The sequence below is a fragment of the Cetorhinus maximus genome, chromosome 5, assembly GCF_964194155.1.
Source record: "Cetorhinus maximus chromosome 5, sCetMax3.hap1.1, whole genome shotgun sequence".
Taxonomy (NCBI): Eukaryota; Metazoa; Chordata; class Chondrichthyes; order Lamniformes; family Cetorhinidae; genus Cetorhinus; species Cetorhinus maximus.
In genome coordinates this window covers 167,549,739-167,563,728 of record NC_135883.1, presented here as the reverse complement: position 1 = coordinate 167,563,728, position 13,990 = coordinate 167,549,739, and the positions used below count along the sequence as shown (strand labels likewise).

General features: G+C 46.6%; 1 protein-coding gene across 1 annotated transcript in view; it reads left to right on the top strand.

The window, feature by feature from the left end:
* LOC144681151 (dynein axonemal heavy chain 8-like) overlaps positions 1-13,990 on the top strand; it is a 1,659,468-nt gene that overhangs the window by 1,333,759 nt on the left and 311,719 nt on the right. Inside the window, exon 47 of the mRNA XM_078542878.1 lies at positions 2,862-2,996. Coding sequence (XP_078399004.1) covers positions 2,862-2,996 — 135 coding nt within the window. The remainder of the gene's footprint in view (positions 1-2,861; positions 2,997-13,990) is intronic.

The window sequence follows — 13,990 nt, the reverse complement described above, 5'->3', positions numbered from 1 at the left end:
CAAACCCAGTGATTCAGTCCATGACCAGAACCTGTCAGCAGTGAATAAGTTCACATATCTCAGCAGGACACTCTCTTGAGCTGTCTATATCTAATACAAGACACAAACAAGAAGTGTATGTGACACACACACCAAACTGAAAGTCTATAGCAGACTTATTCAACATGCTGCCTGTGGGGCACAATCTGGTCCACCACACATCTGTGTCCGGCCCCGTGGAGCCAGTATTCAAAATACAGCTAAGTGAAGTGAACGATTTTACAAGGAGCTGCTCCTCCAATCATAGGTCGTTCCTGTAGTGTTTTTGCTGCTGCCAGGCTCACTGGTGAACCCGTCAGCAGTAAATGCAGGAGAGAAAGTCTGTGGTTGGAGGAGCAGCAAACAGTGTGCTATATTCAGCCTGAGGCCTGAACACTGGCGGCGGTGGTGGTGAGTCTGCTGGGGAGGAAGAGAGGCTTTCAGGGAAAGGGGAAGAGAGAGGGAGAGAGAGACACTGCCTGCTGGGGTATGGGGAGGAGAGAGAGACTGCCTGCTGGGGTGGGGGGAGGTGACAAAACCGCCTACATGAGTGAAGATGGCAAAGCAGTTGTTGCAGCAACATGAGGATCTGGGACAGCTGGAGTGTTAGATAGGATGGGGAGAAAGTCTTGGTACTGTCACAGCTGTCTCAAACCTCTCCTCAGTGTGTTAATCTCCAAATCACTCAGGCCCACTTGGTGAGTAAATGTGTATGAGAGAGAGAGTGTTGAGTGTGTTTGTGTATGAAGAGAGTGAGTCAGTGTGTGTGTGTGTGTGTGTGTGAGAGAGTGCGTGTGTGTATGATGTGTGAGAGATAGAGAGAGAGAGAGAGAGAGAGAGAGTGTGAACATTTGTGTGTGAGAAAGAGAGTGGGCAGAATTTTCCAGCCTTCCCGCTGCGGGGGCAGGGCTGGAAAATGTGGCAAGCCATCCAAAAGTCCCTTGACTTCACGAGCGGAAAAGGCCAGAAAATTCTGGCCAGTGAATATGAGAGAGTCTGTATATGTCTGTGTGTGTGCGTGTGTGTGTGTGTTAGAGTGAGTATTTGTATGTGTGAGAGAGTGTGAGTGTGTGTGTCTGTGTGTGTGTGTGTGTGTGTGTATAAGAGGGAAAGTGTGTGAGAAAGAGAGAGAGAGAGAGAGTAAATGTGTGTATGTGAGGGAGAGAGGGAGTGTGTATGTGTGTGTGTGTCTGGCTGCTCCCAGTCTCAGGGTCCTCTCTCATCCACACACCATCACTCACTCACACTCATTCACACAGTGGGTGAGGGTGAGTGAGTAAGGATCCTGACACTGGTTGTGAGCCAAGAAGCTCACTTGAGCTGCCTTCTGAAACTTCTGAAGATCAGATGGCAGGACAAAATACCAGAAGCTGAGGTGCTTTCCCAAGCTGGCATGCCAAGCAGCCACACCATACTAAGACAACCACAGCTGAGTTGGTCATTTAGTCAGATTCCCTGACATTCATTTACCAACGTGAGTCTTCTGTGGACAGCTTGAGTCTGGGGTGCGCTCTCATGGCAGTCAAAGGAAGTGTTATTAGGGGACTATGAAAGTTTCACTTTGGAATTTTGATATCAACTTCTAATCCTGGAAAAAGCTCGCCAAAAATTGTTGCATTTGCTGCAACCAAATAAAAAACGGTGTGACCTTCTTTGAAAGCAAGCTCATAACTGAAGCAGAGAGAAAACACAAGCAGAGGAAATCTTGAGCTAGGAACTCATCCAAAACTCAGTTATCTGCAGTACCCAGCCCTATTTACAGCAGAACCTTCATGCTGCAGATAGGCCTTAGCAGTCGCTTATTTAGCCATGGGAACCTTACCAAAAACCTTAAATGATAAACATGGTCAACTTCGCCTCAAAGGACATAAGAACATAAGAACTAGGAGCTGGAGTAGGCCATTTGGCCCTTCAAGCCTGCCCCGCCATTCAATAAGATCATGGCTGATCTGCCCCAGGCCTCAACTCCTCTTTTGTGCCAGCTCCTCATAGCCCTCAACTCCCCAATATTTCAAAAATCTATTTACCTCCTCTGTAAATACGTTCAGTGATCTGTCCTCCACAACTCTCTGGGGTAGAGAATTCCAGACATTCACTACCCTCAGAGAGAAGAAATTCCTTTGCATCTCAGTTTTAAATGAGTGTCCCCTTATTGTGTAACTATGTCCCCTAGTTTGAGAATCCCCCGCTAGTGGAAACATCTTCTCAACAACTACCCTGTCAAACCCCCACAGAATCTTGTACGAGCAAAAAAAGAGAGGGTGCAAAGGAGATTTATGAGGATGTTGTATAGAATAGAGAATTTTAGTTATGAGAAGGATTGGATGGGCTGGGGTTATTCTCTTTTTGGAACGGAAGAAGTTGATGGGAGATGAAATTGAGGTGTATAAAATTATTAAAGGCCTAGATAGAGTGGATAGAAAGGGCCTATATTCCATAGCAGAGAAGTAAGTAATCAGAGGCATAGATTTAAAATAATTGGTAGAATGCTTATAAGGGAGCTGAGGAGAAGCTCCTTCACTCAAGGGTGGTGTGGAACATTGCCTGAAAGGATGACAGAGGCAGAAAATTCATCACATTAAAAAAAACTTGAAAATGCATTTTAAGTGTTGTAACCTACAGCACTATGAACCACAAACACAAAAATGGGATTAAGCTGGAAAACTCTTCTCCAGCCAGCAAAAATTACAATGGGCCAAATGGCTTCCTGATATGCTGTAAATTTTCTGTTTTCTGTTCTGTGCTGGTGAAGGTTTTTTTGACTGGAAAGCTCCAGAAAACTTCCTCCCTTAGAGAATAGTTCAGTTAATAATTTTCTTTCTTGTCAAATTCATTACAACTAGGTTCATTATGACTTTGGCTTGAGAAACATTCTGTCTGTATTGAGGACATTGGGAGCTCAGAAGAGAGCACGGCCAGAAGACAGTGAATCAACAATTGTCATGAGAGTACTGAGAGACATGAATCTGTCTAAACTGGTGAGGAATGGGAAACCACCTTAAAATGTTTTAAATGCTGAAAATGGTTGTGATATTCTACCAACATATATTTCAGAACATAGGCCAGGTGAAGGTGGCAGCAGATGAAGAGAGCCAGTCAAATTAATTAAATGGGGAAAATTATCAACATTAGAAATCTGCTTTTTTAACTTTTGAACCTAGACTTGAAGCTTTCTTTTTTCTGTTTGCAATAGAATATGTATGACCAATCTGAGACAGTCATAGGAAGACATAGGAAGATAAAGATGAAATTTGCAAGTCAGCCTGCAGGGTATTTCAGAGTTCAGAGGCTGCCTCCTAGCAAAAGGTCCTAGTTAAACATTGAAGCCAGATCTGTATTATAATCCTGATGAAGAAGTAATCATGGCTTAAGTACACATTCCTTTTCAACATAATGAGTTCCAAAATGATCAGAAACCAATCTATTCTTTCCGCACATGGTCAATCCCTTGGATATCTAAACATAATTCCTTTCTCTTATTCTAGTGTTTTCCCTTGAAACAGAGCACATGATCAAGCTGGGGACTTTCCTTGTTTTGGAATTTACTCCTGTGAAGCTGCAGCTGCTAGCTTTCTGGAGCTACATATCACTTCCATGATGCTCTTAAGTGGATGATCAACTGAATAACATAAACTGTTGTTCTAAGGAATGGTAGCTTCGTGAAAGTCATCTCCAGTTATCATACCAATGAACAATGCTAGCTAATGGCAGCTATCAGTTCTAAAATCCAATGAGATAACAGTTTACATCCCATTATAGTGGGCTATCTGTAGTTTCAGACTAGTATATTCAGGGAGTGGAATCCCTTTTCATTGATAACAGTGCCAATCTGGTTGAAGTGATCTTGCATGGCAATCTGGATAAAGTCAATGGTGTCTTGCACCAGAGGATGCCTGCAATGCTTGACCCGGAACCAGAGTAGCTCAGCAAACACAGGGATGATGGCTGAATGGAATTTGATGTGAGTAAGGATACAGGCGACAAAGTTTTAGATGACCTCAAGGTGGGTGGAATTTAGGAGGCCGGCCAGGAATTGTGAAGTTTAGAGGTAACAAAAGCATGGAAGAAGGCTTCAGCAGCAGATTGGCAGAGGCAGGGTGGAAGTCAGGTAATGGTACAGAGGAGAAAATAGGCGGTATTATGAGAGAGTGGATATGTGGTCAGAAGCTCAACTCAGGATCAAGTATTGACACCGAGGTTGTGAACAGTCTGGTTCAGCCTCAAGCAGTTGCCAGGGAGAGTGATGGAGATGGCAGTGAGTGAACTAAGTTTATCGGAGGGACAAGGTATTTGTTTTGGTCTTCCCAGTGTTTACTTGGAGGAAATTCCTGCTCATAAAGTCCTGGATATGGGTTAAGCAGAGTGATAAATTTTCAACAGTGGAGGAATTGAGAGAAACATAGAAACCTAGAAAATAGGAGCAGGAGTAGGTCATTCGGCCCTTCGAGCCTGCTCCGCCATTCAATATGATCAAGGCTGACTCTATCTCAACGCTATACTCCCGTGCTCTCTCCACACCCCTCGACACCTTTAGAGTCTAGAAATCTATCTCATTCTTAAATATATTCAGTGACTTGACCTCCACAGCCTCCTGAGGTAGAGAATTCCACAATTTCACTACCATCTGAGTGAAGTAGTTTCTCCTAATCTCAGTCCTAAATGGTCTACCCCATATCCAGAGACTATGACCCCTTGTTCTCGACCCCCCAACCAGGGGAACCATCATCCCTGCATCCAGCCCTGTTGGAATTTTATACGTTTCAATGAGATCTCTTCTCATTCTTCTAAACTCCAGTGAATTCAGACCAGTCAACCCAATGTCTCATGTGACAATCCTACCATCCCAGGAATCAGTTTGATGAACCTTCACTGCATTCTCTCTATGGCAAGTATATCCTTTCTTAGTTAAGGAGACCAAAACTGCACACAATACTCCAGGGGAAAAATGTCCCCCCCGTTGGGTGGGGGAGAGGGGGGGAGTGCAGGAGCGGGCGGGGCAGGCGCGCCTCCGGTCAGTGCCATTTTACATGGGCAGGCCAATTAAGGCCCGCCCAGCGTGACATCCACCAGGAAGCGCTATGCGGTCCCTGGCCGGGCAGGGGGGGTGGAGGTTCCCTCAGCCGGGAGTGTGCTCTTTCACACACGCGCGCGAAAGAGCGCGCAGATCTCCCTGAGGCTAAGTGCTGCTTCAAGGAGATCGGCTCCAAATTTAAAAGTGTTAAACAAATGATTGCAAAATTTCCCTGACATGTTCCCTGACATGAGTTGGGGCATGTCCATCACTTTTACTGAAACCTTGATTAAATATTTTAAAACTCTCATGAAACCTCATCCCACCCATGGATGAGGTTTTATGCTTTTTTTTTTAAGCCCACCAGGGCTCCCGGCCTGCCTGCCAACGTTAAAGTTGGACGGCCAGGTCATTATTGATGTCAATTACTTTTTAAATGGCCTCAATAGGCCGTTGACAGGTTGGTGGGCGCGCAGCTGATTCGGCTATGCCCCCGCCGACCTGAAAATGGAAATGACGCGGGGTGACGTCGGGAGTTCCACCCGATGTCGTCCGGTGTTATTTTGCATGTCGGCAAGTGGGCCCCGCCCCCGCTCGCTGACCGGAAGATCTACCCCCAGGTGTGGTCTCACCAAGGTCTTATACAGTTGCAGTAAGACATCCTTGCTCCAATACACAAGTCATCTTGCAATGGTGGCCAACATAACATTTGCCTTAACTGCTCGCTGCACCCGCATGTTTGCTTTTAGTGATTGGTGTACAAGGGCACTCAGGTGTTAAGATGTGGCAGGTGATATGTGCCAGGCAGACCAAATCCACAAGAGAAATTTGGCCATGCTATCATAACGGTTTTGCAATCTGTCTCTATTACGAGAAGGTCTGTGCACTGAATTCAGAAGTAATGAGTCCACTAACACCTTTAGTGATTTTTAAAATTAAATTAAAACATTTATTAGCAAAAGAAAATAATTCAAACACATACATATGATTACAGTTACTTTATATTATGACAAATCCCAAAATTCCTAATCAACCTGACTCCCAACTACACACCCCCTTTAACGCAAAAGTCAAAAATAGATTTTAAATTTCAACAAGCAATCCAACAAGGCTACCACAGCACCCACTCAACAGTGGAATTCCAAAGGCTTTTAACACAACTTTAGTTACTGGAGCAGCACTACTTCAGAGAGTGGCTAGAGGCTTTTCTCAAATCTGTTTTCCATGGTGTACCTTTAATGATTTTACATGGTCACTCTGACATAGCCTTCCATCCTTCTTTATATATGTTTCTCTTTCCTTAATGTGTTCTACATATCTTTGGAAATTTACTTTTCCCATAATATAAAAATCTTTCATGTTGTCAATATAGCCTTTTTCCTTTTTGGAAAAATAAACATAATAACCTTGCCCTATTTATCTTGTTAGTTTTAAATATCCTACCACCCCTTTGAAAACAAACAACTTCCCGCTTATTATAAAATGCAAATTTCATTCACACCTTATCTACTGACTCTTATACTCTAGCTCACTCATTAGCATTTCAAATGCACTTTTTACACCTGACTCTTCTGATAATTTCAACCTTGCAGTCCATCTGCCTCAAATTCAATTAAACCTACCTTACAATATCCCACAATACTGTTATGAAAAATATGATAGTTTCGTAAACAGGTCTCTGTACATCAACATTTCCCAATCTATTGCCATTTAAATAATGTTCTGCCATTCTGTTTTTCCTACTGAAGTGCATAACTTCACATTTATCCATATTACACTGCGTCTGCCATGTATTTGCCCACTTACTCAACATATCTAAATCACTTTGAAGCCTCTTAACATTCCCCTCATCACTCACATTCTCACCAAGTTTCATGTCATCAGCAAACTTGGAAATATTACATTTGGTTCCCTCATCTAAATCATTGATAGATGTTGTGAATAGGTGGGGCCTAAGCACTGATACCTATGATACCTCACTACTCCAAAAAGGAACCACTTATTCCTCTTCTCTGTTTCCTGTCTGCTAACCAATTCTCAATCCATGCCAATAAATGACCCCCAAAACTCACCAAAGCTCCTGAGACAGCATCTTCCAAACCCACGACACTACCACCTAGAAGGACAAGGGCAGCAGATACATGGGAACACCACCACCTGGAGTTTTCCCTCCAAGCCACTCACCATCCTGACTTGGAAATATATTGCCGTTCCTTCACTGTCACTGAGTCAAAATCCTAGAACTCCCTCCCTATCAACACTGAGTGTACCTACACCACATGGACTGCAGCAGTTCAAGAAGGCAACTCACCACCACATTCTCAAGGGCAATTAGAGATGGGCAATAAATGCTGGCCTAGCCAGTGAAGCTACATCCCTTGAATTAATTTTAAAACAAACAATGTGCTTTAATTTTGCACACTAACCTCTTATGTAGGACTTTCTCAAAAGCTTTCTGAAAATCCAAATACACCACATCTACTGGTCCCCTCCTTATCTATTCTGCTAATTATGTCCTCAAAAACGCCACTAGGTTTGTCAAACATGATTTCCCTTACATAGACCCATGTTGACTTTGTCTAATCCCTTTGATATTTTCTAAGTGTCCTTTACCACATCCTTAATAGACTCAAGCATTTTCCCCACTACTGACGTTAGGCTAATCTGTCTGTAATTCCGTTTTCTCCCTCCCTCCTTTTTTAAATAGTTGGGTTACACTTGCCACCCTCCAATCTGCCGGGACTGTTCCAGAATCTACAGAATTTTGGAAGATGATAACCAACGCATCCACTATTTCCATGGCCACCTCCTTTAGTACCCTGGGATGTAGATTATCCCAGGGGATTTATCAATTTTCAGTCCCATTAATTTCCCCAGCACCATTGTTTTAGTAATACTAACTTCCTTCAATTCCTCCTTCTCAATAGACCCTTGGTTCCCAGCATGTCTGGGAAGTTTATTGTGCCTTCCTCCATGAAGACAGAATTGAAGTAGTTGTTTAATTGCTTTTTAATTTCCTTATTCTCTGTTATTAATTCTCCATTTTGGACTGTAAGGGACTTACATTTGTCTTCACTAATCTTTTTCTTTTTACATACTTATAAAAGCTTTTACAGTCTGCTTTTATGTTCCTTGCAAGTTTACTCTCATAATCTATTTTTCCCCTCTTAATCAATCTCTTGGGACAGAATTTTACCTTTGGTGTGCGGATGCACACCCGACACTCCTGTGCATGAAATAAAGCACCTTGACATCGGACAAGCATCCCTACGTCAATGCGCACTCTTGCAATATTTTGTGTGGGCTTGTGATGAAGACTGAGGCACGCCCGCCATTAATTAAGTGGCCAGTTAAGGCCCTTGAGACACCAATTGTCTCCGAGTTTACGTAGCCCATGTGATTTTCAGGCTGTCGCACGGGCAAAACATCAGGTGGGCAGGCCACAATTTGCAAAACCTTATCCACGGGCGGGATAAGAGGGGTCAGTGGGCTTCACAAAGCGAATAGAGAGTAGTTTTGGATGTCACTTGCTGCTGCTTGCTTCTGTGAACAGGACAGCTTCATTTCGCTTCAGAGCTGCATTCAGAGCATTTAGAGGCTTCAGTTCAGGACTCAGTGTTGTCTTCCAGGCTCCCGGAGGATTCATACTGCGTGGGGCCTTCCAGGTATCAGACAACCATCCCTTACCCTGGTAATGGGGGTTGTGGTCTCTGCTGGAGGCACGTCCTCTGAGGAGGAACAGAGGAGCAGAAGGGAGAGGAGGCCAGGTGCCCCTATTCAGCTTCCAGGGGAATGGCCTGTGGGAGGAGAGGCGCAGGCACAAATGCGCAGGGCCAACAGGAAAGCCAAGGCAGAACGGGCCGCAGAAGACACCACTATCCTGCTGCCAGGGTCTATCCTGCTGCCAGGCGGCGATGCAACTACCTCAATATGTCTGAGGTGCATTGCCAAAGGAGGCTCCATCTCTCAAGGCAGACAGTGATCTCCATCTGTCAGAGGATCGGCCCTGAGATCAGCTCTGACTGTGTGGGTGGACACCCCATGCTAGTGGTGCTGAAGGTCACAGTGGCCCTCACCTTCTATGCCTCTGGCTCTTTCCAGGGCTCAGTGGGAGATCTGTGTGGAGTCTCCCAATCAGCCGTCCACAGTTGCGTCAAACTGGTGACAGAATCTCTGTTCAAGTGTGCATTGACTTTCATTCATTACCATACGGACAAGGCCAGCCAGGCACAGCGAGCCAGAGGCTTTGCAGCGATTGCTGGCTTCCCGCTTATCCAGCGTGCAATTGACTACACACGAGGCCATCAAGGCGCCTGCGGGTCAGCCGGGTGCCTTCGTCAACAGCAAGGGATTCCACTCCATGAACGTGCAGATAGTGTGTGACCACAGGATGCAGGTTCTGCAAGTCTGTGCAAGGTACCCTGGCAGCTCCCATGATGCTTACATCCTGAGACACCCCCAGATCCCGAGGCTCTTCAGTGCTCCACCACAGCTGGATGAATGGCTGCTGGGTGACAAGGGCTATCCGCTCAAAAGGTAGCTCATGACGCCTCTCTGCCACCCAAGAACAGAGGCTGAACAGCGGTACAACAGGAGCCAGGCCTCCACAAGGGCGGTCGTAGAGAGAACCATCGGTCTTCTCAAGATGCGCTTCTGATGCCTGGACCCCGCCCCCAGAGCGTGTGTCACTGACAGTGGTTGCATGCTGCACTCTCCACAATCTGGCACTGGCACAAGGGGGATTGCAGTGGAAGAAGATGATCTTGACGCAGCTGTACAGGCAACAGATAATGAGTCCAGTAGTAAGTCTGAGGAGGAGCACGCTAATGCCAATGTCAGGTTGCTCTGGGCCTCCCTGCTCACCATTGATGGACGGGCACCTAGCTGGGATACTTGATACCCAATCCATCTCCCACACTGACACTGACCACCTAAGGTCATTGCCGGTGTGAGGGCTTGCAGGTCCGAACGCATCCCCAGGGACCCCTGATTGAGTCCCTGGAGGAGCCTCTCCATGACAGTCGCCACTCTCTCAATAGAGGAGGCAGTGCGCTCAGCCATGAGGGTCAACACAGTGCTTATGCTCCAAATGTGCTCCTCCACAACGGACACCATGGCATGCATTCCCTCATGTATCTCTGCCAGATCCTCCCGCACACCCTGCTGGACATCCAGCAGCTGCTGCCTCAGGAATGACTCCAGAGGCCCATCATCAACCATCAACTGAGCATTGTCCTGGTCTCCAGCAGTCTTCCAACTGCCGGCACCCTGTGCACTCCCTGCCTGTGCCTGTGCCTCAAGCGAGTGTGAAGTGCTCTCACCAATGTGCACCGAGATTCTAAATGGCGATCTTATGCCCACCAGGGTGCTGGTATCTGCGCTAGTGCCTGCTTTTCAGAGAAGGTGTGATGCTGGTGAGTGCTCAGCATGCTGATCCTCAGGGGTCAGGAGTGGGCCTTCAGTCTCCTCACAACGAGGGGCTCCTGGCGAGCCTAAAAAGAAGGACATGTCATTAGTTTAACTCATTGGACTGTCAGTGTGCATGTCTGGCACCCTGATGAGACAGAGATATGCATCATGGTGCCCTCGTCTTTCCATTATCAATGGGCATTCCAGGTTCGAGGCTTACATCAATATACAGCTACACTGCAATGGTTGCAAAAAGCCACATTCTCACCTTGGTGCACTGAAGTCTTACCTCCCTCTGGCACCCCAACCTCACCGTGGCTGCTTGGCCAAGATGCATGGCACCTCTCTGGTTCCAGGGCCTGCTGCTCGTATCTACTGAGGATGAGGAGGTGTGGAGGGTCCTCCATCAGTCCACAACCTCTCTGCATTGTGATGGGATGTTTTCTCCTGGAAGGATAGAGGAGCATTGATTAGTCCACTCTCTACCTGCAGCGTCATTGCAGCCTGACCAATCCCACCTGATGAAAATCTCGCAGGGCTCAGCACATTCGTGACCCTGGAGTCACAAGGCCCTCAGCCCAAGCAGCAAGGGCTCACCCCCTTGGCCAGACCCTGCCTCATTGACGTTTTCCAGTCACACTGTAACACCTCTGAGGTCCATAGGGGGGGCAGCTCTTAACTGTTCTGCAAAGTGACCCATGCCAACACAGTGCTCACACTTCCTGATCACAGGAGACCATTAAAGCGCTTCCGGCACTGGACTCATGAGCGCCTCACCACGTCGTGGCTGCTGACCCTACATGCCACCTCCTCCCAGGCCTTTTTGGTGAGGTGTGGGGGCTTCCTCCTCGCGTCCCTGGGGACAAGTGTTTCTCTCCTGGCTGCAACCTCCACCAGGAGGGGAGCAAGGCACTCATCCGAAAAACACGGGGCCGATTGCCGTGGACCTGCCGTGTCCACCCGCTGAGGCATCCATGTACACAACTTCCATGTCTTTTGGTGGCAGCCTTCCAGGGGCTACCGAGGACGCATTTGAATCGGTCGCCAGGTTACCATTGGACGCGGTGGACTTTAAGCACCCGCCCACCCCTTCAAGCTCATTCAAAGGCCGCATCTCATGTGGGGTGGGCCTTAATTGGCCTGCCTGCATAAAATTGTGGTGTGCTGCCAATCATAGGCGACGGTCAGCTTCACGACGACCTCCGACCGCCCTTGCCGAGCACCCCCGTCAAGGGTAAAATTTTGCCCCCTTTGCTGAATTCTAAACTGCTCCTACGACTTGCTACTTTTTCTAGCAACTTTATGTGACTCCTCGTTGGATCTAATGCTATCCTTAATTTCTTTTGTTAGCCAACGTTGGGCTGCTTTTCCTGTTGCGTTTTTGTGCTGGAAAGGAATGTATAACTGTTGCATTGCATATATTCATTCCTTAAATATGAGCCATTGCCTAACCACCCTCATGCCTTTAGACCATAAGACCATAAGACATAGGAGCAGAAATTAGGCCATTTGGCCCATCGAGTCTGCTCTGCCATTCAATCATGGCTGATAAGTTTCTCAACCCCATTCTCCCACCTTCTCCCCGTAACCTTTGATCCCCTTACCAATTAAGAACCTATCTGTCTCGGTTTTAAATACACTCAATGACCTGGCCTCCACAGCCTTCTGTGGCAATGAATTCTATAGATACACCACTCTCTGGCTAAAGAAGTTTCCCCTCATCTCTGTTCTAAAAGGTCTTCCCTTTACTCTGAGGCTGTGCCCTCGGGTCCTAGTCTCTCCTACTAATGGAAACATCTTCCCCACATACACTCTATCCAGGCCTTTCAGTATTCTGTAGGTTTCACACTCTATCCAGGCCTTTCAGTATTCTGTAGGTTTCAATCAGATCCCCCCTCATCCTTCTAAACTCCATCGAGTATAGACCCAGAGTCCTCAAACGTTCCTCATATGTTAAGCCTTTCATTCCTGGGATCGTTCTCATGAACCTCCTCTGGACCCTCTCCAGGGCCAGAACATCCTTCTTGAGATACGGGGCCCAAAATTGCTCACAATATTCCAAATGTGGTCTGACCAGAGCCTTATAAAGCCTCAGCAGCACATCCCTGCTTTTATATTCTAGTCCTCTCGAAATAAATGCCAACATTACATTTGCCTTCCTAACCATTGACTCAACCTGCAAGTTAACCTTAAGAGAATCCTGGGCTAGGACTCCCAAGTCCCTTTGCACTCCAGATTTCTGAATTCTCTCCCCATTTAGAAAATAGTCTATGCATCTATTCTTCCTACCAAAGTGCATGACCTCACACTTGCCCACGTTGTATTCCATCTGCCACCTCTTTGCCCATTCTCCTAACCTGTCCAAATCCTTCTGCAGCCTTCCCACCTCCTCAATACTACCTGTCCCTCCACCTATCTTTGTATCATCTGCAAACTTAGCCAGGATGCCCTCAGTTACTTCATCTAGATCATTAATGTATAAAGTGAAAAGTTGTGGTCCCAACACTGACCCCTGCGGAACTCCACTAGTCACCGGCCGCCATCATGAGAAGGACCCCCTTATCCCCACTCTCTGCCTCCTGCCAGACAGCCAATCTTCTATCCATGCTAGTATCTTGCCTCTAACACCATGGGCTCTTATCTTACTGAGCAGCCTCCTGTGTGGCACCTTGTCAAGGCCTTCTGGAAGTCCAAGTAGATAACATCCATTGGCTCTCCTTTGTCTAACCTACTCGTTATCTCCTCAAAGAATTCTAACAGATTTGTCAGGAATGACCTCCCATTGATGAAACCATGCTGACTTTGCCCTATTTTACCATGCACTTCCAAGTATTCTGAAATCTCATCCTTAATAATGGACTCTAAAATCTTACCAACGACTGAGGTCAGGTTAATCGGCCTGTAATTTCCCGTCTTTTGCCACACTCCCTTCTTAAACAGGGGGGTTACATTAGCGATTTTCCAGTCCTCTGGGACCCTCCCTGACTCCAGTGATTCCTGAAAGATCACCACTAACGCCTCCACTATCTCTTCAGCTATCTCCTTCAGAACTCTGGGGCGTAATCCATCTGGTCCAGGTGATGTATCCACCTTCAGACCTTTCAGTTTTCCTAGCACCATCCCCATGGTAATGGCCACCATACTCACCTCTTCCCTCCCCCCCGACTCTCTTGAACTTTGGGGATGCCACTCGTGTCTTCCACCGTGAAGACTGATGCAAAGTACCTATTCTGTTCCTCCGCCATTTCTTTGTTCCCAACTACTACTTCTCCAGCGTCATTTTCCAGTGGCCCAATGTCCACTTTTGCCTCGCTCTTACCCTTTATATATCTAAAAAAAAACTCTTGTAATCTTCTTTTATATTACTGGCTAGTTTACCCTCATATTTAATCTTCTCCCTCCTTATTTCTTTTTTAGTTGTCCTCTGTTGGTCTTTGTAGGCTTCCCAATCCCATGGTTTCCCACTGCTCTTCGCCGCATTGTATGCTTTCTCTTTAGCTTTTATGCTGTCCCTGACTTCCCCTGTCAGCCATGGTTGCCTCGTCCTCCCTT